The sequence below is a fragment of the Pogona vitticeps genome, chromosome 5, assembly GCF_051106095.1.
Source record: "Pogona vitticeps strain Pit_001003342236 chromosome 5, PviZW2.1, whole genome shotgun sequence".
Lineage (NCBI taxonomy): Eukaryota > Metazoa > Chordata > Lepidosauria > Squamata > Agamidae > Pogona > Pogona vitticeps.
In genome coordinates, this window is record NC_135787.1 from 172534817 (window position 1) to 172560853 (window position 26037).

The following is a 26037-nucleotide window of genomic DNA, read 5'->3' on the forward strand; positions in this document are numbered from 1 at the left end:
ACATCACATGCTTATGCAGGTGAATGGTCAGAACACATTATAGTAATTCTGTGTTAGTTACCCTGGCTATATGTTTCTTTTTCAGCTCAGAAGTGCTAATTTGCAATTTTAAAGCCTTCAGTGATTTAGAACAAGGCCTTCGGTGAGCCTTGTTCTACTGCCCAAACTCTTTAAGATCAGCTTCAGCTTCTTTGGCCCCACTTTCTGGCTCATACATAGATGATACCAGATTTATGTGTATTAGAGGTAGGATTTTGGAAGTGGCTCTGCTTGTGCAGAATATCATCCTAAAAAGACATATTGTCTAATCACTGCCATTTGTAAAGACAATTACTGAGGTTTTTTGTGTTTTGCATTTTAATGCATGTCTCTTAAAGCATTTTTACTAATCATTTTAACAACAACAAACCCACCCACCCCAAATAAACATACTGAGGCACACTTAAGTGTGAGCTTTTATGTTTTAATTTACTTTTTCAGATAAAAGTTTGGATATATCCATAAAAATCACACTGAAATAAATGTGTTATCTTCAGGATAACACAATACTTTGTATTTGTTTTGGTTTTGTCATTGCTAAAACAGAAGATAACACATCTATTTCTTCGAAAACTGCTAGGCATTTTAAGGAAAGAGTAGTCAAAATGTGTTGTGCTCCCTGGCCCTTTTTCAGAGACTTGTTTTGTCTGGCAAAAAAAGAAAGAAGAAATAGCAAATTGACATTTCTGGAAACCTCCAAAAGTGGCAATTCATAATATAAACAGATTACCGGCAGGGGGCAGCTGTACAATTAACACCAAAAATACTCATATTTGAAAAAGAGAAGCAACCTGTGTGTGTGTGTGTGTGTGTGTGTGTGTGTGTGTGTGTGTGTGTGTGTGTGTGTGTGTGTGTGTGTGTGTGTGTGTGTGTGTGTGTGTGTGTGTGTGTGTGTGTGTGTGTGCGCGCGCGCGCGTACACACCCCTCTTTAAAGGAAATAGAAGCTGTATTTAGCTGTGTGGTATGTAAAGCATGTAACCTTCAGTCAGACAGTCACCAAAAAAATAAGTCAGTTCTTAATCATGCATTTTCTACAGATATAAACATAGAGATCTCAATCAGTTCTTCAAAAAGTGTATTTCCATATACAAATGATGTCTAATTGTTTCTTCTGCGCTTAGTAGAAGAAACAAACTATGTTCCTTACCACCCAGAGAATGGCAGCACTAATGGGGCAGTGTAAAAATTGAAACAAACAAATCAATAAATTCCTATTGTTGTAGTAGAAAGCCCATGTGCTTTGGTAGGTAAAGCACCAGATTTGGGCACATCTATGACTTGGGTTCCAAACCTATTCAGCTATAAACAACTTTTTCTAAGATGGTTTCTTATTCAGGAATTAATAGCAATAATGACCTACCTCACAGGGTTGCTTTTTTTAAAGCGCAAAATAGTACCTATAAAGTGTTTCATTAATTAAAATTTAAATATTGGCCAAAATCCTCTTGCATATCTACAAAAATGGCATAACGTTTGGTGGTAAATTGCCATCATATACATTAGTCCTGTACTGAGTCATACAACTCAGTACAGAACTAATAATGGCTATAGTGATTTCTTAGGCTGGTGCAATTCACCTCCAAAAGTTGCACCATTTGTGCTATACCAATGTAACTAAGTAACATAACTTGGGCCATTGTATAATAAATTCAGTTGCCTGAAGGCTTCCAAAGTTAACTCAATTTTATGGCACGTTTGCGGAAATATATAGCAGTCAGTGCTCCCTAGAAACTTCATTATTCTATTATTGGTGGAGGTGGGGAAAGAGTTCATTAAGAATGTTTAAATAGCTATATTGTATACTTTACCTTCCCAATCATAAGTTGCCTCCAGAAATTCACCATCATATAGGTCTGCTGGAATACCTTATGAGAGTCCATCATTATAATTAATTCAAAGACACCCACTTTCACACAGCCAATAAATATGTGAGTAGTTAGTACTCACTGTTAGTAAGTATAATACAACAGAAATATGTACTGCACCTTGAAAAGGAGCTTTGGGAAGATGAAGGAAAAGGTAAAAATAACAAAACCAAAATTTGGTATAAGCATGTGCTTATGTGTTTGTTTGAGATTCCCACAGATGTTTGGTGTTCTCTTTTGCTTCTGTCAAACTGACACTCCAAGCAAAGAGAAACAGCACAAGGAAACGAGGGGAAAGTAAAGAAAGAAAAAGGAGGTGCTGAACACTCACAGGGTTTGGGTGTCTTCTCTTCAGCCTGCGTCTGGCCCCCGTCTGCCTCCTCACTATTAATTTTCTCTGAACCACCACCACTGTCACCCATGCCCTCTGTAGTGGGTGCCTGGGGACCTAAATGATTTGGAAAGCATACATGGGGATTTACAGTCACAGGCAAAAGAGCCTTTCTGACTGATATAATGAGCACCTAGACAGAAAGAAAAAAGAGAAAGAAAGCGAGCGAGAGAGAGAGAGAGAGAAAGGAAAAGAGGAAAAGAGAGAGAGAAAGAAACTGAGACAGATGAGAATTTTGGAAAAAGATAGAAGAAATCCAAAGAGAAGATTTAACAGAAAGAAAAGATTAAAGTGTAGTCCAGAATAAGAGAAAGCTAGAAGAAATAGAAAAGAGCTGATCCGGAGATTACTGGCATAACTAACTGCTAACAAAGGCTTGGGCTATTAAGTAGGCAGAAAATGGAAAATTAGAACACGGGAGCAGTCAGCTGGCAATCTCAGCTCACGACAACCCAGTGCAAATTTGTTTCATGTTCCGTTAAAACGCTGATACTGAATTTCCTGTATCTGTTCTTAATAGGTATATCTGCAGTTTGAATTCACACTAGAAAAATAATGTGTTTGGAGAACGAACATTACTTGGCAAAGGGCTCTTGACTTTGCTTGGATTGAGCAAACCATATTTTACCTCACTCTTTGGCTCAATACATGGGATAAAAACTTGGTCATTTTGTGCCATCTTATCCCCCCCCCTTTTTTTTTTCCATGTTGGGCCCAGAGAAAAAGAAATACAAAACAGGTAATGAGCTCTCTTTATGATGACTAGCTAAAGAAGACCTCTGTGTCCTTTGCACACTTCAAATATCTGTGCATGCATGCACATTTGTGTAAAATGAATCTACAGTAACCTATTTTGTATTTACAGTAACTGGGATCCAACAGGATACATCCACTGAGGGAACTACGTACTTTTATCAGTAGAATCAATGTGCATAATCCCTTTTTGATACTACAGTTCCTCTCGCAGGCCCAAAATTTGCTCTGTAGGGCTGGGAAACCATTCCAGCCAGTATAGAGGAATGCAAAGGGAGGAGAAGGGGAAAATTTCCTTCAGGCTGCTGGCTAAGAGTTGGTATGATGAAGGGCACAAACCAATGTTTTCACAGAGAAGGATAGGGAGCCACAAATTATGTAGGTGTTTGTTTCCCTACCTTCTGTTGTCAAAACCTTAAGTTCTTGACACTGTAAATGAAAAAGGAACTGAATGAATTAAAACAATCAATAAATCTGATTGTGCCACCAAATCAAAGCTTTATCCTTCAGGCCTATCTACGTATATCTAGACAGGATGCAATGTTGGTTCCCCTGAAAACTGACCATCTTCTTCACTTACATTAAGGATCCATGGTAACTACCTGTCTTGCCAAAGTCACCCTGTATATTTTTTTTCTATCGTAAATGTTGCATGTGAATAAAGCAGGCCTAAAAAATACCCCATTCAAGGGCAATAGACAGGAGGGAAAGAAAAAACTGAGAAATAGAAAACAATTGATAGGATAAGGAAGTTGAAGAGAATAAAGGTAGAACTGAAGAACTGATAGCCGAAAGACTGACAGTCAAAGAAGGTATACCTGGAGATCCAGGCAAAATATTATTTTGTAGCAAAATTAGTTGAGGGAAAGAGATTGGAAAGAAAGATGAAGAACAGAGATATTCAGATAATGAAAGAGTAAAGAAAGGAGACAAGGCAGAGCATGAGATACAGTAAACATGAAGTATTTTTCCCAAGAAAGTTTCATTCCAAAACGTTACCATATATACATGAGTTGCATTAATTGTATATATACAAATATATAATTGTATATCTAGATATGCAAAGCATAAGTAGAATATACAGAATGCACACATCTGTTTGTAAAATACACCACTACTGTATTTTATCTAAGGTGGGTAACATCAAAATGGCAGGCTGTCATTTTGAGATATCTTCTTAATGCTTTTAAACCTATCTGAAAGACAAAAGTAAAGGATTGGCTCTGTTCGACAGGTACACAAGGACATTTGATCCACTAAATCCTTAGGTGTTCCACAGGAGACTTATTATTCCCTCCCACAACTTTTATCTTTACTGTCCAGCAGGCTTATCACATTCTAACTGGATTCAGACTTCTTTCTGTGATTGTTCCCTGAAAAGCAGCCAACATCCAATGCATACAACCTTGACTATTTATGCAGTGGTTGTGTGTCACTATTACCAGAAGCTAAGTTGCTTTCATTAGGGTGTAGATTATTCATGAAAGCTCCTCCTTACATGTCTTGAGATTATGAATCAACACTGCTTTTCATAAGTCATACTGTATTTCTAATGGCAGCCGAAAACCATCATGTTAATTAATATCAGGACTTTTACAACATCAGTTTATGATGACCAGAATCAACCTGTGATGTTGCCCTCCTCACAACATCAGTATCTACCTACTTATCTCCCTCCCTCCCTCCCTCTATGATGTGAATCAGCTTTGATTCGCCAAAGCACAATCTTTAGGTCACTTTGAATGAATGAATGAATTTATTTATTACAGTTGGGTGACCAGCTCATAAAACATATTATATGGCTAAAATATGTCACTTTGGCGATTGTTGCTCAGAACTCCTTAGATTTCCCTTAATATTTGGCAAGTTTACTTTTCCAGCAAGCTAAAGTCTGCCAGTTTCAAAAATAGACAAAATACAGCCCACTGATAACCATAAAACACCAATTTATTCTTGCATTTTATTCACTGCACGAAGAACAACCTGCTGTCTATTTGGTCTGCTACAAAGAGTAATATATTCAAAGTGCATTGGGTAGACTTCAATAATGCACCTCTGAATGTGTTCATCCTCATTTTTCCAGTGCTTAAGCTCTTATTTCTGGAAATATTTATGCAGCTTAGTGAAAGTTTGTTAATGTAGCTGGTTTGGGGGATTCTGGTTTAATAAAAATAGCAGTCAGACTTGTGACATCTTAAAGACCAACCTCTTTTACTTGGCAAAGGCACTTCATTGGTACTACCATTGTAGTTTCTCAGATGCAGATAGAATGCCATTTATGAAAACTGATTCCAAATAAAACTTGTGAGTCTTTAAGTGCCATATGATTCTTGGTTTATTTTCAGTATATAGAAATGATCCTGCATGGCAATAGATGTTTAACAGGGAGAGGATTTTGAATCCCATTAAGTGAAAACTTTCTGCAGAGCCTATGATGTGCAAATATTGCATTAAATATATATATATATATATATATTGCTAGCTGGAGTATTCTGAGAGTTGCAGTCCCACGAAGTAACTTTTCCAAGCTTTGCAAAGTTGGAACCGTAGACTATAACCTGTTTCCTAGACATGTCTGTCATTCCTGTGCAGATCATAATGTGTTCCATTTACTAACTCTGGAAAGAGATACTTTTCAAACAACTTGCCAAGTCTTCATGGAATGTGAACTACACTGTCTTGCCAAGCCTTCATGGAGTGTAAACTACATATATAGGGTTGTATCAAGTAAAATTAACTTTATGACTGGAATTCTTTTATGGTTTTATGCCTGGCATAATGCAGTTGGTATAAATCTCGGTAGCAAACTGCCACAAATTAAGAAGTCAGCATCGGCATTTTCAACTGCATGCTGAGTTCTGTGATTTGGCACATAACAACAAATGCCTATGCTGATGTCTTAATTTGAGGTAATTTGCTGCTAAGATTTAAACTGGAGCATTTAACTAATAGGATTTTGGAGGTTGTAGCACAATTATTTTCTGCTCTTGTACTTTTCCTAGAAGAGCTGTTTTCTAGGTATCACAAAATGGGTAAAAATACTTCCCCAAATAAACTGGATTTTGCATCTCACACAGTGGCTGAAATCCTGTTGTTTAAAAGTAAATCACACTAGAGTTAGGCCCATTGAATAAATTGTGAATTAACTTCTCCATACAATCCATTGGTTTAAATGGGCCTACTCTAGTGCAATTTATTGTGCTAAGTTATAGAATTTCAGAAATGAAAATATATCCAGTTTCCTCACTCATTCTAGGTTATGCCAACGTCTGCTGTTCTTTTCCTCAAGTCAGTAGCTGTTCCTACTTAAAAAGGGCTCTTGAGTGGTATGTTCAGTATGTGCAAATGATCAAGGTTTTTTAGATCTCATCAACATTTACACACTGACAATTTCAATGTATAATATAGGCAGCTTCGTTCCTTTAAGTAGTCCAGTCCACATTCAGCCAGTTCTGAAATAAATACTTATTCAGGCAGGCTCTGTAGATGATGGCTCTGTCATCAGCTCAGCTTCTGCCTGTCAGTACACAAAAATTACATTTTCTATTCCAGATAAGCTGTTATGTAAACAAAGACTATGGGTATGTATACAGAACAATACTATACTTGTTTATGCAGGTCTGCTTAAAACTAAGGGTGCGATCAGAGGGCAAGAAGGATCACATCTGATTTTACTAAAAAGGATTGCTTTGCTGGGAACGATCTCCCTAAACACTTCTGTCTGTGCAGGAATTGCTGTGGCTTGCCCTTCCCCAAAGAGTAACCCTGCTGCTGGACCATAATACCCCAGCTTGGGGATGGATCAGAGTCAAGTTGGTTCGCAGTTTCCTGTATGTCATGTGATCACCAGGAAATAGCTCTCACCAGACAATACCACAAGCAATCCAAAATGTGAGCTATATGTAAGCCACACTGAATTTGATAGGATTGATTTCTAGATGTATGTATACCAGGTTATTGACCTAAGGTTTATGAACGGAGAGGCTTTCATTAATCAGACAAATATTGTCAAACACAGTTTATAATTGTTTTCATTTCTTGGTGCCTGATGGCAGCTACTTTTGGACATTCACCAATATTGTCTTTGAATACTAAGGATCTTAAAAACACTCAAATGAACTGGTGCTCAAAAAGACTAGTTAAAGATGGTTCTTGAAAAATATAAGCTACTGTTGTTACCCATGAGATTTGCCTTTGGAGCAAGTCATGAAATAACTACTCCTTAACCTAGTGAAAGGAACATATTAACAGTGTTCTAAGATGTTTTTGAACTGGTCTTTGAAATGTTTTGCTTTTTGTTCTGATCACAACTCTCACAGAATCTGGAACCAGGATATGTTGCTGCTTGTTTCAATGAAGCATTCACAAGACTAGTTGGACACATCAATATTCAACAGGTCAGCTTCAAATGTTGTGTTGACCTCATGCATATAGAAGGATTGATTACATAAAATAGCACTGTGTGGGGATTCATGTTTCTACACTGAACATATTTACAGTGGGCCCTCAACGTAGGAATTAATCCATATTGGAACGGTGGCTGCAGGTCGAAAAGTCTTTAGATCGAGGCTCCATTGACCCACAATGCATTGAAAACCGATTAGTCCTGTAACCGGCCATTTTTATTCCATTTTTGTTCCATTTTGGGTTTTTTCTGGTCTGTACATCGATTCTCTGGCTGCAAGTCGAACCTAAATTTTGCGACCAGAGAAGTCTGTAACTTGAAAAGTCTGCAAGTGGAGCCGTCTGTAAGTCGAGGGTCCACTGTAACAAATACCTAACTTTCCTTTTATTTTTTTCTCTTTCCATTATTTTTCAGTTACAGAAGAGTCATGTCACTGCAGGCAGACCTAACATTTTAGTAGCAATACAATACATACTCTCTAGAGTTTCAGGATGAACCACTGATCTAGAAGGAGAGCTAAAGATGGAAGACCAGTATTTTTATAATCAGAGTGAACAACAGTTTAGAAACTAAATCCAACAGAACCTCAAAACTTTGCTTCAGAGAATCTTCACTTATTTTGTATCTGATTCTTTCTCAGTTAGAAAAGGCCATATCTCATCTAGTTGAAGCAGCACAAAATGACTGCTACTTACTTCCTTCAAAGCAATACTCTATAATATAGCCATCTAAACCTGCAGCTCCAATTTGGTCTGGTGGCCGCCACTTCATGGTAACTGTAGTATCTGTTACAGAATCAACTGCCAGGCAGGTGGGCGGACTGGTGACAGCTAAAAAACAATGAAAGGCAACATCTGTGGTTAGTGATACAACCTTAGGGTCTGACTGCATCGCTGCCCACTTGTTGAAGTACTTTACATATTGTTTGGTTCATCCCTTCTTCTGGATCTTAGTATAACTGATTTAGGGATTCACATCATTGCCATTCTTGGAACTAGCCACCTATATTTCTGAGACTTATTGGGATGAAGAAGAACTTTACATACACCTGTTGGAAGATATTCAGTCTGACTTGTGCACAATGTTTAGCAACCATAAAAAGTGATTACTTGTTGTTTGAAAATATTTCATAGAACACTGGCAGTACAACCCAGACTCAAATATGAGCTGGCTGTAATGGGTTTGGAATGGGCAGAAACTTTGTGTGCTAAAATAACTGCCCTTGTGTCAGCACAACCTCCTTCTACTGACTGATCTCAGATCTACTAGTATAACTGGATCTGCCAACACAACTGTTGTGCTGACTGATATCAGATGGCAGATTTTAAAATGGGGGTGGAGAAGGACCTGCATTATGCCAGATCCATACCCTTCCCAGCCCAGACTCAGCCATTATGCTAGCAGAAATTTAAGACAGGGATAAAGGAAGTGATGATATCCAACATCCTCAAACTAGGAAGGGTTTGGATTTAGCATAACCTCATCGGATTAAGCATCAATGCAGCAGACCTGAGCCATCTTGACTAGTTAGGGTTGTACCCTTATTCTCTGGAGTCTCAGGGTGGTATACACATGAATTAAAAAATCATAAACATAGGTTAAACATAAAAATAAGCAGCATGAGTGCAATAAAGGGCATTGTATGGATGTTTGCCCTTAAAAAAGGAGATGGACCATATAAAGGTCAGCACACATTTAATTCAGTAACAATGTTTTTACACCATGAAATTCTAAAACAGATTGCTGTCATACAGGATATGGGATGTAATGGTATCCCTTATCCATCATAAACTATTCTTTCATTATCACCATAATCTACAGTGTATAATCTGAACAAGAGATTATTTTTGGTACTGTATCAGTCCAATCTGTTGGTAAAAGCAACATTTCTTTGGTTGAATCCAAAATGTAGGAAAGTTGTTGTGTCTGTTGCACCTCCAAGGTGACATGACCTAACTTTGTCTCATAGCTTCCTGATTCCATGGAGCCTTGATGTGCCATTTTAATTTAAATATGGTGTGTTTCTTCTTCAGTTCTGAATCTATGTAAACGTCTTCCATAGGACAATAAACTCACAATATATAATACTATTGAACTAAATAGATTTCAGAAATTGTCTGTTTTTTAATTGATATAAACTATCATTTTTTTATTTTCTCCTCACCTGTGAGGTAGACAGCCTTGTATAATCTCAAAAACAGAGGTCACATTTCTAAGAATATTTTTTTGTGAAAATTACATAAATTGTACAACTGGTACAAATCTATACTAGCTCCTGCTAGCATATACTAGTTCCATTTTTTCATAAATTGAAAAGAAAATATTTTGAAAATAGTTGTAGGTTTTTCGGGCTGTTTGGCCATGTTCTGGAGGTTTGAAAATAGTTTTGCACAAAGAAATGTTGTGCAAACTATAGAAAATTTAATTTTAAAAAACGACTACTCTTAATCTCATGATGGAAGAGTATTGCAAGTATTCTTCAAATAATTAGTTTATTTAAACACATGTATATCAGTTACTCACCCAATGGCACAAAAGGCTTTGAGGGCATGCTTGGTTTGGAGGTACCAATGGCATTGACGGCAAACACACGGACTTCATAGGCAACTCCCTCAATCATCTTTTTAGGCTCAAATGTTGTTTCTTTAATAAGATCAAAATTTAGCCTCATCCACCTAGAGCTTTGCTTCTTTTTCCTTTCAATGTAGTATCCTAAAGAAAAATGTGCAGAGATATATTTCCTCAAATTTGTGACATATCAGGAGTAAGGAAATTGAAAAAAACTGAAATTATTTGATTGACTTGGGCAACATAGTGATATTTGAATTTTTAAAACACCACTTACATTCTGCAGAAAAAGGAAAGTCATCATGGCTTGCAACCTGCAATGGACTTTTCTTCCAGGAATCTGTCCAATGCCCTTTTAAAGGCATCTAGGCCAGATGCCATCACCATATCCTGTGGCACGGAGTTCCACAGACTAACAGCACGCTGGGTAAAGAAATGTTTTCTTTTGTCTCTTCTCACTCTTTCAACACTCAATTGGAGTGGATGTCCCCTGGTTCTAGTATTGCATGAGAGGTAAAAGGGCTTCCTTCTATCCACTTTATTCATCCCCTGAATAATTTTATATGTCTCAATTAGGTCCCCACCAGACCCCTTTTCTCTAAAGAGCCCCAAACACTGTAGCCTTTCCTCATAAGGGAGGTGCGCCAGACCAGTCATCATTTTAGTCACTCTCTTCTGCTCCTTTTCCAGTTCCACTATGTCTTTTTTGAGAGGTGGGGACCAGAAATGTAAATGTAATTTATTGCCTTTTTCACTTACAGACTAAAAGAAAATTAACTGCATAACAATTGAGAAGTATTCACACACATCTGAAAAAAACATTTTAATATCCACCTTTCATTGGCTCTCCTCTCCCTCTTGTTATTATGTGGTATTCCAGGGGATCTTTTTAAAAGTACATGCAAACTTAAGAGAGATGACCAGAACTGTATGCAATACTCCAGGTGCAGCCTTACCAGCCTTTTTTACAATGGCATTATAATGCTGGCTGTTTTATTTTCAACCCCCTTTTTAATGAGACCTAGCATGAAATTGGCCTTCTTCACTGCCACTGTACACTGGGTTGACTCTTTCATTGAGCTGTCCACCAGCACACCAAGATCTCTTTCCTGATCCATCACAGACAGCTCAGAACCCATCAGCTGATAAATAAAGTTTTGATTTTCTTTTGCCCCAATGTTCATTGCTTTACATCTTCTTATATTGAAACACATTTGCCATTTTGCTGCCTATTCTCCCAGTTTGGAGAGATCCTTCTGGAGCTCTTCACAATCCTTTCTGGTCTTCACCACCTGGTAAAGTTTTGTGTAATCTGCAAACTGGGCCACTGTCTCCAGGTCATTTATGAACAGGTTGAAAAGCACCGGTCCCAGGATAGATCCCTGGGGCACACCACTTTTCACCTCTCCTCCATTGCAAAAAATTGCCCATTGACACCTACACTCTCTTTGCTGGTTCTCAACCAATTCTCAGTCTGGAAGAGGTACTCAATTTACTGACCTTGGAAGGATGGACAACTGAGTGAATCTTGAGCTGGCTACCTGAGACTGAACCTTGGGTCATGAGCACAGTTTTGGCTACAATACACCAGTTTCACCACTGCACCATTATCTTAAGGTTTCTTAACACATCTTTCCTAACATTTAAACTACAGGCAAAATAGGTTTAGCCTCCCTTGGTGATTCTCAACAAGCACAGAAGGTCCCATTCTATTGCTTCTACTGATTCTACTAATTATCAAAATATCCATATGAATGCTAAATGTACCTAAAATAGGGGATCCACCATCATATGCTGGAGGTTCCCAGTTCATTATGCACCAATCTTCACCTACATCAACCACATTGGGTGCCACCGGAGGATCAGGAATATCTGTTGAAATAAAAAAAAAGAGTACATTTGTTTTGTCTGAATCTTTATACTTCTTGCTCAGAAAACTGCTCATCTATCTGTACAGCAAGACTATTATGGTACGGTAGACAGAGTGTTGGACTAGGAAGGAGGAGACCTGGGTTCAAAGCCCTGCTTGGCCCTAGCAACTCATTGGAGGTGACCACACTCCTTGAACATCTCACATGCCTTGATAACTATTTTAGGGTCACCATAAGGTAAAAATGACTTTTCAGTACAGTACTTAACAACATTAACGACATCTATAAAGCAGAGAGGTTTTTATATACTCCTGTGCTTGAGGAAAAACTAGACTTTCACTGAACTATGGTGAGATTCTGAACACTAAAATGAAGTTGAAATTAGGCTAAATAATCCCTATTCAAAAGGAGTTCTCTTGGGAAAAATCACTGTTTCTCAATTGTTTAGCCTAATTCAAAAAATCAGTGTAAAGCTAAGAACTTTGAAATATGTTGTGTATTGAGAGGATGAAGAAAAATTATAAGTAATAGAGCAAGGATTAAGCATATAAAAGACTCATACTAATATCACTTACCAACCACTTTGATGTTGACGTGAGCTGTGTCTTCTCCAGCCTCATTCTTTAGCATTATTCGGTAGACACCAGAGTCATCTCTTTCAGCTGAATCAATCACCAAACAACTGCTGTCTGGATAATTCTCTGCCCGTATTCTGCTTGAAGGATCCATAAGCCACTAAGAATTATTTTTAAGAAGGAGTGAGGGTGTGGGGGAGAGAGATTTGATATTAGGGATACTGACAGATCACAGTTAAATTAGGATAATAAAGAATTTGCACAGGTAGCTTTAAGATACATACAGAATCCTAAGTAATACACACTAATAAGTGATTTTGGAATAAGAGATTACATAGTGCTACAATCATTAAGCTAACTGTCAGTATCTTTAACTTTTCAAACATATGTTTTGCATGCAAAATGTGGTTGAAAAATCCCAGGCATCTTCAGATAAGGCTGGAGAAGAGAGAGAAAGTCACTGCCAAGCATTGCAAGATAGATACCGTAATTAGTATAAAACTAACCCATATAGACAGTACTGAGCAAGATGGACCACAATTATAAAAGTGTTTTCTATTTCATGTAGGCCAGAAGATACATATTTCCATCTTCAAAGCTATGCTATGATTTCTGTTGGCAAAAATCACTCTGTGCTCTGCCTTGGCCACACACATTTGCTTATAAAATATAACAGAACACATTATTTTTTAAAAGGCGATACCAAACTACAGATGCGATGCTAAATCACGGTTGTACCTTGTCCCCTCTGCTCCACATAATCTTTGGAGCAGGTTCTCCAGAAACAGGAATTTCAAGACGTAACTTGGTTCCTGCAACAACTGTCACTGTATTGTCTTCACCAAGCCCATCAAGATGGATTTTAGGAGGATCTGAGGAATTGCCATGATAAAAGGAACATCAGAAAGTGCACTGATCTCCTAATATTTTTATTTTTATTTTTTTTTAAAAAAAATGTATAGGCTGCTTTTCAGCAAAAGCTTCCTTGAAACAGTGCAGAAAATTAAAACTAAAAACCTATAAACCCTGATAAACCAAGATTCAGAATAAAAATAACAAATGTTAACATCTGCAGCCAGCAAGTACTATCTGCAGAAATAAATACATTATGAAAGCAAATAGCAGTTGTGACAGCCCTGAACTAGAACACTGGAAAAAGATAAATATTTGGATGGTGGGGGCTACAGCTGCTGTTTGCTTAACCAAACATGTGTGCAATTACTAACTTGGTACTTCCCAACATTGGGAAATGCCAAGTGGTCCAGTGGAACCTCAAAGACTGTGATTATACCTGTGATCTGTGCAGGCCTGCTTCTGAATATTAAAGACTACATCCTACAAATCAAACAAAAGAGGCACAAAGAAATTACCTATAACATGGACTTTGCAAGGGATGTTAACATTATAGGCATCTGGAACAAACATGTATTCACCATCATCATCAACAAGGGCACTATCGATAATCAGTCGATGGATTCTGTGGAAAGATTATTCTTTTTTAACCTAGTACAAAATTTTAACATAGGTACAAGAAAACCAACATTTGGATTGCAAGGCATTGTGAGGGTCTGGTATGGTACCTAGACAACACAGAGTAGGTGAAACTCTTAATATCTACAGAAAAGGACATTAAGCTGTATAGAATTTGGCAGTTTCCTGGGACAAACAATGGATGAAATATGAAAGAAGAAAGTGAACAAGAATCAGAAATGATGAAAAGCTCATCCTATGGCAATGAGACACCTTTGTCCACTTGAGGAAGAACTAATTCTAAATAAAAGCTAAAATATCTTCTTGTCCTAGAGCTGTTTTATTCACCAATAAATAATCTGTTTTCATTTCAGCTATATTTTGACAGTAGCGCAAAAATTGGGGAGGGGAGGGGGGGAGGAGAACAGCTCCCCTTTCCTTTTCCCCAGAAAGCTCTGTAATGAGTGCTTGTTGAAATTTGGGAATTTCAGAATAGGTTGTCTTTATTTTAAAAAGAATGGCTCTGGGAAATGGAATTATAATGCACTGTAAAGAAAATGCATGTTCACAAAGTAGGCAAATTGTTCTTCCAGAAGCATCATTTGCTAGACAGATACCCTTCCAAAGAAAATACAATGACAGAAACACACTTGTTGAGAATATCAAATTAAGTATGTTGTCCATGAAACCCTATTTGAAGTCTGAACGGCAAAATGTTTGTTTAAAATATTTTTACCCTGCCGTTCTTCTCAAAAGGACCCAGGGCGGCTCGCATCATTAAAAGGACAATATACAAAAGTTAAAAACAGTAATTGTACAAATATTTAAAAAGAATTAAACAGGTATCATATTTAAAATGGAAAATAAAATCAATACAAAAAACACATTAAAAAGCAGCAGAGCACAAAACCTCTCTCAGACTGCCAGTCACTAAGGAAAAGCCTGCCGGAAAAGAAAGGTCTTTGCCTGCTTGCGGGAAGACAGCAAAGATGGAGCCAGCCTGGCTTCCTATGGGAGGGAATTCCAGAGTCTGGGAGCAGCAACAGAGAAGTCCCTTTCCCACATCCCCACAAAATGCTCCTGTGAGGGTGGTGGGACCGAGAGAAAGGCCTCCTCTGAATATCTTAATGCCCAGGCAGGCTCATAAAGGAAGACGTGATCTTTTAGATAGCTTGGACCATTAAGGGCTTTATAGGTCAAAAACAGGAGTTTGAATTGTGCCCGGAAACGGATGTGGAGCTGTGGTAAAAGGGCTGTTACATGTTGCCTGTAACCAGCTCCAGTGAACAATCTGGCTGCAGCATTTTGGACTCACTCAAGTTTCTGAACACTTTCCAAAGGCAACCCCACACAGAGCGTGTTACAGTAATCCCGCTGAAATGTAACCAGGGCATGTGTCAACCTGGCCAGATCAGACCTCACAAGAAACTGGTGCCCTAGTTTTAACTGTGCAAAAGCCCTCCTGGCCACTGCCATAACCTAGGCACCCAGGCTTAGAAACAATCCAGGAACATCCCCAAGGTGTGCACTTGTGGTTTCAGAGGGAGTGTAACCCCATCCAGCACAGACTGAATCCCTATTCCTTGATCTGCCTTTCGACTGACCAGAAGTACCTCTCTGTCTTGTCTGGATTACGTTTCAGTTTATCCAGCCCTATTTGGGTGCCTACCTTCCTTTGTGATGCATCTTGATACGGTCACTGGGCTGAAGCAGCTGCCCGTTTTTGTACCATTTGCCTTCCACATTCTCAGAGATCTCGCACTTCAACGACAGCTCTTTGCCAAGCCTCACAGTTTGGTTTTCCAGCGGATGCAGGATCTTCAACGGTCTCACTTCAGAAATAAAACATGAGACAAAATTTGTGGTGCCAGTTTATCACAAGTTGATGGTGATGAACTGAAATGCATATTGGCAGGCCTGGACCCAAGCTTAAAGAGGTTACTGCTTTGGGCTATGTTTGCCAGATGTCCCCAGCCAACAATACCAGTGGGCTTTTACAGTACATGCTGGAGCCTCTAGAGATGCAGAGCCTTGGGAAAGTCTCATGTAGGTTCACCCAGTAATTCTTTAGGGCAATAATTCTCAAACAGTAATATATATTCCTACAAATCCCACAAATTCCAGATACTTCAATGTCTCTCTTTATTCAGTGTTTCTCCTACCACCCAACTTACCATAAATGATAGAGCTTGAAAACAACCCGTTAGATTTGACATATTAGTAACTTCCTCATTAAAAAAGGAGAACAAGTAACTGATGCATCTGATCTTTTGCACATGAAAATCATAGACTATAATCCTGTCGTAGAGCTATGCATACACACCACTAAGCTGTAAAACTGGAAGAAAAATTGCAGCAGGGCAGAAAAAGTATCCACAAAGCATTTTTACAGGCATGTCACCCAGCATTTGTGATGTGAGCAGCACAATCAATTATGTAATCAAATTGTGTGACACTGTGTATCTGGACGTAACGGCCAGCACACTTATGTAGATTTAACTTTATATTGTGCCAACCTGAATGAGATTTCAGTTACTATCTTTTAAGATTTTTTAAAAAAAAAATAGATGCAAGAGTTGCTTGTCTTCCTGTTCGGTACAAAATATCCCAACTTTAAAACATTAAATATAACATACTTTTATAAGTTCTATGGATAAATATAGCAAGAAAATGCCTCTAAATCTATACACGTCCTTCTTAGAAAATGGGGGCTTTTTGTTGATAACAACGTAAGACTCACGCTCTTAACAGAGTTGATAGACAGGACAGAAAACACAAAAGGCCGACCACTACTGACAGGAAGAGTGGCATCCCCTTGCTTCTTTCTTATATGTGTAATGAGTAAAGTTTACAGGTATATCATGTGCACAATTTCCAGCACAAATAGAGAACCATTCTTTACTCACAGTCAACGTTTAGTTTAGCAGCTGACTGTCCCCCAGTTGTCATCACCGAATAAGTTGCTCTGTCAGCTTTAGTTGCTTCCTCAATTATCAGAGTATGCTTTTTACCCTCAACCTTCACTTTGTATCGAGACTTTCCATCCAGGGGCAGCTCCACACCATTTTTAAACCTAATCAAGGATTTAAAGAGAAGAAGAATTAGTAGTGACTTGATAATTCTACACCAAAAGGAAGATGGTAAGGGAGGTGGCTAAGATAAGTGAAAACATTCCCATAAAGAGGGAATTCAAACAAGTTACTGTATTTCTGCCACAATAATTTCTTATACTGTATTCATATTCACATTTCACATTTAGATTTGAATATCTGGGATGTTTAGAATTTCACATACCAGTGAAGAGCTGGTACTGACACATCACTTGAAGTGGCTACCACATGTATCATCTCCTTCAGATCGAAAACTAAATTATACAATAACAAGAAAAACCAAAATATTTTAGCACCTTTCAGACTAACATATTTATTTTAGTTTTAGCCTTCCTGGGATACAAACCACTTTCTTTGGCAAACTCCATTAAAGATCACCTAAAATAAATCTGTAAATCTTAAAGGTGCCACTATACTTCTGTTTTTCTTTTGTTTTTGTTATACATGCTGAAACATAATAAGAAGGCTATCTCTGTGAAAACTAGACTGTATGATTGCCACTTGTTTTTCCAAAGATACTCCTTGAACCTCATAGCCAGTGCAGTGTTCCACACTGTTCATGTCTCACCACACACCAGACTTTTTGAATCGCATTATCTCAAAATACTTAAGGCCAGGATAGGTTTTATCTGCTCTGATACTAGGCTAGAACTTGGCTGCCAGCATCACATTGTGACAAATGCATGAGCTTCACAGATATTTGCTGCTTCAACTATTGCTTAAGCATGGCTTTGCAGCTATTTAGACATAAATGCAACACTAACCACCCAAGAAAGTAAGACAGCACTGTCCCCTCACTCTGCTGGGTACTTTTTTGGCTTTTTGTTTTGCTTTTGTTTTGTTTTATTTTGGGCGAATAAGAGTTCAGTGAACAGAAGGTTAGACATGACCAAAATCCAAATAAAAGTAACGTAATTGAAATTGTATGTGACTAACTTGGCAATTCATCCCAATGGATCTTATCTGGGCCATGTCAAAATTATTTAAAACATAAGGATGTAAATGACATACCATTTCACATTTGCATCGTCTTCAGACACTTCAACTGATAACTCTATTTTGTCACCAATATAAGCATTGGTATCTTCCAGGCCTTTTGTCACCATCACTGGTGGTTCTGGGGAGAGAGGAAGTCACAGTAATATCAGAGTCGCCGTTCTAGTTGCAACCTTCTTTGAATCAGTAAGACTATATTTCTATACACTGACTATATTTCTACTTTGTAAGGTAATTGAGACTGAAAGGCTGTCTAATATCAAACTTGATGGCTTTTGTAGTGGAGTTGTCAGATAACTCAAGACACATCATTCTTATTTCCTGTGTGAAAACACACCTAGTTGGAATAAGCTGACCTCTTCCAGAGTCATTCAATCAGGAAACAAACAGTCATAACTAAATTGACATTTACTTGTCCCATGTCATTCTCAAAACTGATTTATAATTTAAATTAAATAGATGCTAAGTCACAACAGGTACAAATGGCATATTGGATCTGTTTTTACACTTGAATTGCTCTCTTCAGTGTTAGAAAACAAAATAAATAAAATGTGATTATAATTTATATGATTCAATAATTATAAATACATACTCAAATTATGAAGTGGCTAATGTCAAGCTTGACATTTCAGTGGAGAAACTTTTGAGGATAAAACACAATATTCCTTACCTCTTACAAACAGTTCTGTGGAGCATTTCTCATCACCAGCGATCACATGATAACGAGCATCATCTGTCAGCATGCAGTTATTGATAAATAAGATTCTCTCATTTCCTTTGTGCTCAAAAATATATCTGTTAAAAATAAAAAAATTAACAAAAAATGAAATTATGAACAGACCTATAGGTATTAGAAGCTAGAAAGTATCTTAGATGTTTTAAAGAAGCCTAGCTACTTATGTCCTTGATTTTAACATTCAGAATTCAAAAATGCAAATAATTGGAAAGGGTCAAGAGACCTTGAATCATACCAGGTGAGGAAGTGGACATTTGATCTTTCCTCTCCTCCTGAGGAAAATGACTTATGTGTTGCCCATGGTGGATTACATACTGCACCTCTCTCATCAGCAAATACCACCTTCAGTGATGTCATTTACCTCATGTTTATTTCAATTATGATAATTATCAGCACTTTATGAATCTTTTATTATTTTGTTATTTTAAAAGTTATGTTATTGCTTATAATCATATTTGTCAATGTATATTTTAATTATTTAATAATTTTACATAATTTTATTTCTTTAATGTTTGCACTAAAATGTTTGATATAAATGATTCACAAATCCTGGCAAATAAAGAGATAGGATCTCTCAACTGATGTAATACATAACAGCTTCTGTATGTTAAATGCAAATATATGTTTAACATCTTATCAGATTTGATCATAAAGGTGAAAGAATACATTATCACTACATGTGGATGAAAAACCCCATGAATTTACAATGCACATCTCTGGAGATCCAAATAGAACAGGTTCTGAAACCCTAGATCAGTGAAGATAGAAATAACCCGTCATGAGAGCCTAGGTTTCATCCCCACACTCCTGACATTTTTTTAAATGTACAATAATAGTTGGAGTAAAGGAGCCAACATTACTGGTAGGCCAGATGGCTCAAGGGATAGGTAACAGGATATGGCACCTTTCACCTTGAGGTCTCTGGATCACATTTGTTTCAGGTCAGGAATGACCAAAGCTTGTTAGCATCTAACAGCTGCTCAGGGCCCTGAAAGACACAAGGTGGTGGTGCCTTCTTGAGAGAAAACACATGAGGTTTGGCAAGGTAGGCAGTGGTCAGAGTCATGATCCATATTCCTGACTGTGGTTCTAGGATACAGTACTGTCAAAAGCCATCACTGGGATATCATTCTGTTCTAGGACAAACTTCTCCCAAAGTGCTGCTCTTGTTTCTTCTCCTTCTCCTTCTCCTCCTTCTCCTTCTCCTTCTCCTTCTTCTTGAGCTAGGTTTTGGACCTTTTCAGAAACAGACAGTTCCTCTCTTTGCCATTTCTCCTCTAGGTTGCTTTGCAAAGCTCTTTGAAAAGTTTTTCTGCCTTTTCATTAAGGGATTTGCTTTCCTTAAGTGCTTATTTGCCTATATTTTACAGCTTAATATAATGGAAACAAAGAATGAATTGAAAGTACCAGTCCGTGAAATAAATCATCCCGTATCCCAGCACATTCTGTATGATTAAGATAGAGTTGAATTGGGGGAAGGGATAAAGATGGCCTTAGCAGCATTAAAGTTTAGGAATTAGAAGAAACCTTGAAGGTCTGTCAGTAGGACCCAGTCCATGTTATTTTGCTCTCTAAGGCAAAGATGACACTCCAATTCCCCTTGGTGACTGGGAGTGATTTCTTACTTCACTACATGACAGGCCAACCTCCTATCATACTGCATATGATGGAAATAGGCTAGCTTCTGGCTGCCCAATAGTAGGGCTAGCAACCTTCTAGTCAATGCTGACAACTACAGGGCACTTACAACTACAGAACTCCTGATGTAGTAGCTAGCCACTGTAGTCTTGTGGGAATGGGAGTAGGGTGTTCTGTGTTATAGTTCTCATTGAGTCAGGAAGCTCACTGGCTGAAATCTGGTTGCTTGAAGTAGTGAGTCACAACTAGAGTAGACCCTTGGAAGGAATGCAACTTATGGAGGAGCTGAATCACTGAATCCCTAGTAATTCAATTGGCTACTCTAGTTGTTGGTAATTACTCTGAGCAATTTTTTTTCAGCCAGTCACTCTCTCTCTCTCAGCCTGATCTCCCTCATAGGAGAATTATGAGGATATCACGAAGAAGAAGGAAGAAACCCGCATATGTCATTTTATACTGAAGAAACTGTAAGATGTAAATAGAATAGGTAGGTTGGTAGGTTCTAGTTGCCATGCTTAACAGTATCAGTCCGAATCAATCTTCTTGAATTAATCTGGTTTTTTTCAAGTATATTCTAAGAATTCAAACTTCATTTAAATTTGAAACTGCTTACTTTCCACTTGGTCGTATTTCTTGGCCGTTTTTATACCACTTTAGTTCAACTGTGGGATCAGCCAGCTCTACTACAAATCTGACTCTACCTCCTTTATCCACTTGATAAGCAGGATCCAGAATCTTTGCAAAAGCTGTTGGATGAGAAAGATATTGGGGAAGAGAAAGCAGAGTCAGACAACATTGAGTGGGGGAAAGTGCTACTCAAAAATTTACAGTGCTTAAAAAATGATCCAGGATAATTTGCATTTTCCTTCAATCACATTAAAGATGTTTCAAATGTTATATTGCTGTTTAAAACATGTCCTCAAATGCTGGGGTTAAATATAAAAATAATTAAGAGGCAAAAATACTTTAAAAAGGAGATTATTTCTATGTACAGTATCTTGTTTAAAAGAGCAACTGTTGGAGGGAAGGATGTGTTTACATGGACTTTGAAGCTAGTCTGGTACAGAGGGAAAGGGTCTAGTTTATCCCTCATGGCCATCCATATTTTCCAACCCTACTTCTCTGCCTACATTTCCCATCTGTCACTTATGCCAGTCATGGGTGAAACATGAGCTAAAGCTGGGGCTATTTTTCCAAATTTGGCTTTGCCTGCCTGTTTCCTTGAGGACTTTTCTACATGGAGGATAAAGTGCCTGCTTCAATGCTGTTGCTTCCATTTATTTTTTTCTTGCCAATATGGGACAATATAAGGCTGACTTCAATTAGATCTGTTTCCTCCCCTTGCCTTCTATGTTTTTTTGATCTCTGTGGGAAGTTTGTACTATTTTGAACTTGCTCTACAGCTCTTCCTGTGCAAAGTACATTTCTATGTCAGAGGCTCACAGCTAGAAGCCTTCTGAAAAGACTCTACGATTGTTTTTTTTTTAAGGGTTCTTTTGGAATATTTGAATTCTGCTTTTAAATGTACAGTATTTAATTGCTTTTTGAATGTTTCTCATTTGCTCTGACTGTTTTAAACTTTTTTATTATTACTTTAATGTTAATGGAAAAGTAAGAGTTAAGTGTTTTAAATAAGTGTCTTTAAGCATATGTGAGAGATCACATATGGCAAAGAAGGTCCTGGAGATCAAAGGTAGTTCAGGAAGCCAAAGAGATCTCTGCATTTGGGAAGAGCTTGCTGGAGGAGGCTTGAGCAACTGTGGCCTTCCAGATGTTTGGACTGCAACTCTGAGAATCACTCGCCACTAATTAGGGTTCATATGAGAGAAAAGCCAAAAATATCTAGAAGGACAGAGTTGTCCATTCCTGCACTACAGAACTTGATCTGGAAGACAAGATAACAAAGACAGAGGCCTGGTTTGGGGCACAAACCTGCTGTTTTGCTAATTGGATCACTCTTGTATTAGGGAAAAAAAACGTGTCTGGCTCAACTGCTAGAATTAACCACAACACTGTACAAAGAATAACAACACAAACATGCTTTTCCTTATTGGTCATACCTGCGCTCTTCTTTTCTTCTCTGCGAGTACGCTTCAGACGTTTCAGCATGCCTCTCAAGTCAGTAATTCCATACTGAAATGCAATTTTTTCATAATCATTGGGATTTGCATTCTTCAGAAGTTCCCATACATCTATCTCAGGTTCTTCAGGCTCTTGTTTAATCTCCCTAAATAATAGGTGATAAGGTGTTGTGGGGGGAAGGAAAGAAGAAGAAGAAGAAGAAGAAGAAGAAGAAGAAGAAGAAGAAGAAGAAGAAGAAGAAAACAAGATGCAGTCCAAGTTAATAATGTCCTTCTACTTGACAAAACATGCAAGTGGAAATTAGATTTAAGGACACCTGAGTACACAATCTTTTAGTCTAAACTTCTATGAAAAGCATAAGTTTAGCTGTCAGTTAATGTGTTGGTTTGCAATAGAAAGAGAAAGAAGGAGCAGAATACATACTTACCCCATGTCTTCCTTTTTACATATCTTGATTTAGCCTTTTGAATTCAAACCTGTGAGATTTCATATGAAGAAAATGGGAGGTCTGCACCAATCTTGTGTGTGTGTGTGTGTGTGTGTGTGTGTGTGTGTGTGTGTGTGTGTGTGTGTGTGTGTGTGTGTGTGTGTGTGTGTGTGTGTGTGTGTGTGTGTGTGTGTGTGTGTGTATTTCCACATGGAAGAGTCAGCTGATGGAAAGAAAACTGTGAAATGTTTTTAAAACACATAGGCCAGAATCCTACTGGTATTTATGTATGTTTTGTGTAACTTGTTGCAATTAATGGTAGCTAATTGACAAAGTACTGGGGCATGTCTCAGTCAAAAGCATATTCAGGGACCAACCGTGCAAATAAGATGTGTCCCCAACACCTCATCAAGTATCTGCAATTAGCCACAGCAAGTTACTCAAACTTTATGAAAACAGCATTTCAGTGAGCCAAGGGTTGGTCCCTAACCATGGGAACCTATTGGATCTGATCCTAAACATAGGAGTCATCTGGAGGAGCTGATTGATAAAAGCTAGGTCGAATTTTTAAAGGAGACTCTCTGTCTAAAAACAGAGAGTTGCAATAAATTTATATGTTAGTTTAGACAAGAAGTTGTAAAGACATCAATCTTTCATAAAGGAATAACTGCATTGCTTTCCCCAAAGACTAATGCAATTTTTGCAAATTAATGGTGACTTCCACATAGAAGGTAGCTGGATTCAGTACGAGTCCTCTTTGCAGCTGACTGGACAGGTTTCTTTAGTGTTGCATGAAATTTGGTGATAAAGATAAGAGCTTCTTTTTTATTCTTCAAGATAGACTTTTGGATCTGACTACATTGTGGTACAGATGTACTGAGGTAATGATAAAGTGCCTGGATGAACTCAACCTGAGGTGAGGTGTTCTTACCAACTTTCATTCTGGCAAGGTCGCCATGATGTTTTGCCTGTTTTTTTTTTTCCACATGAGCAGTTCTCCTGGATATATATACAAAAATACTGTTTCCAAATAAATAATTATCCCAGATCTCTCCAAAAGAGACACACTCAATTAATTTTAAGAAATGTGAAAATTTACCATGCAAAGGTAAATGCTGAATCTGAGTCAAGGCTCTTCTATTTAATTTGAACTCTATTCCAGAGGAAGACACATTACAAGTAATAAGATGAGGTTTGTGTTTTAATAGTTCTGGGAAGTCTCTTTTACATTTAAAGAGAAGAACAGAATGTACAAATATATGGCCAAATTTAGATGTTGATTTAATGTACTGATATTTCGTTATTACAAATGTAGTGACTAGGCTTTCTTGCATTGTCCTTATTATTTTAAGGGCAAATAAATAAACATCTATGAGAGATAAAGACTACTAATATGTATGAGTGTGACATTATTATACAGTACAGTATTTCGTTTTGCTTACAGATTACAAATGGCTACTTACGAGAAAAAAATACTGCCCTGCCAGTGAGATTCCACCTTCCGACAAATCACGTCAAAATGCAAATGTTTTTGAAAGCTGTCATGCAGTAAGGGGATCGATTCTCATTTCAAGACACTGGCCATTCCACCACTGGCAAATCCTCTCATTGTCAGTGAGAGAGATGTACATGCATCAACAGGAGGCAAAGATGAGAAAGTGCCCCTTAACATTAGGCAGTTGTTGAGAATGAGGATGGGTGTCTCCTGATTTTCAACCTATTGTAAGAAATTATCTTCCAGGTTCTTCATTTACCTTGTTCAGCTGAAGAAAAAAAATCCTTGAGCAGAGAAAACCTTTCATCCTGAAGATGAAATTGTTGTTCTTGTGTGGATAATGGGCATGGAACTGTGATTTGTTATAGACTAATATATACCAAAAGTGATGGGTCTTTTATCCCAGGCTAGTGAATGTCTTGTTAAATGTGATTTCACTTTCTTTTTTTTTAAGCGTAATGCTTGAGTTGTTTTGTTTCCATTTGGAATTTTGCACTTCTTAATTTTTTTTTGCAGAAATAGATCATTGGATTATATCTGACATTTAAAAGCCATTCTGGCTGTCAATTGTAACTCATTACATTCATTATATTAATGTAGTTAAATCAATCCAATCTCTACAATCTGTTTTTTCAAGGAGCAATGGAGATTGGTTTGGGGCCTCTTACCTTTGAGATCCTAGGGATTATATCCCCATTGCTAATTTAGACAGATAGCTTCTGGTTGTCAGATACAAGACAAACTCTCAGCCTTTAGGAATGCACTTGTGTGAGCTTCTAACACCAGCTGGCCACCCCGACTAAAACTGCAATGTAAACCTGATAGCAATGCATCTAAACAGCTTTCAGTCTTATTGAAGTTAGTAACACAGAAAAAAGTTAACTGATTCGTTTATTCTACTTTTCCTGACCTAAAATCAGTCAGAAGACATGGTATACTTGTTTGGCGCTAACTAGAATAGACCCATTGAAGTGAATGTAATTTGTTATTTACAAGTAACATAGATTTGATCATCAGAGTTGGTTGACAGAGGAATGGAATACTTCAAAAGGTGGCAGATGCTGCTTCAGTAAAATTGGATGGCCATCCTTTAGGGATATTTCATTTATGGATTTCTACATGAGCTGGATCACCCTCAGGATAATGTCCAGTTCTAGAATTCCATGATTTTATCATGGAGTTTATTTCAGTGGGTCTACTGTAGTTGGGACCAACATTGATTTTCTTCTTCACGTTTTTCCTAAAGTGAATCTTGGTGGCAAAGTGGTGTGTGTGAGAGTTGGGGGTGGGTGTCTTGAACAATCCAGTGAAATAAAAATGAAATTATACAAGTAAATTTTCTATTATTGGAAGCACCAGAACAGTTGAAGAATTCTTACAGCACAGAGGGGGCAAATGAAGCTATTAACTGTATTTAAGGCCGGGTAATTGATATAAATGTTTGCAAGCAGTCTTATCTTGTTGATAAACCTCAGAGATCTTTGACAACCAAAGGAAGGTGTCAGATTGAAAGTCTGATTTACCCATTATCCACACAAGATTTATACCTCTATAGATCTATATGTATACATTTATATATATTCATATCCAACAAATTAATGTAACACTTATAGTT

The 26037-nt window shown here is 37.7% G+C and overlaps 1 protein-coding gene across 16 annotated transcripts in view; it reads right to left on the reverse strand.

The window, feature by feature from the left end:
* Positions 1-26037, reverse strand: part of MYBPC1 (myosin binding protein C1) — a 121627-nt gene that overhangs the window by 25172 nt on the left and 70418 nt on the right. For 14 of the 16 annotated variants that reach the window (XM_020800479.3, XM_072999989.2, XM_072999988.2 and 11 more), the window contains 13 exons: positions 22479-22645; positions 21032-21164; positions 18715-18839; positions 18060-18165; positions 16845-17011; positions 15608-15770; positions 13839-13945; positions 13207-13340; positions 12469-12628; positions 11790-11894; positions 9978-10166; positions 8150-8284; positions 2237-2353 (listed from right to left, as the gene is read on the reverse strand). In XM_020800479.3, coding sequence (XP_020656138.3) covers positions 2237-2353; positions 8150-8284; positions 9978-10166; positions 11790-11894; positions 12469-12628; positions 13207-13340; positions 13839-13945; positions 15608-15770; positions 16845-17011; positions 18060-18165; positions 18715-18839; positions 21032-21164; positions 22479-22645 — 1808 coding nt within the window. The remainder of the gene's footprint in view (positions 1-2236; positions 2354-8149; positions 8285-9977; positions 10167-11789; positions 11895-12468; positions 12629-13206; positions 13341-13838; positions 13946-15607; positions 15771-16844; positions 17012-18059; positions 18166-18714; positions 18840-21031; positions 21165-22478; positions 22646-26037) is intronic. The other 2 variants (XM_020800478.3, XM_020800480.3) reach the window with 1 other exon arrangement.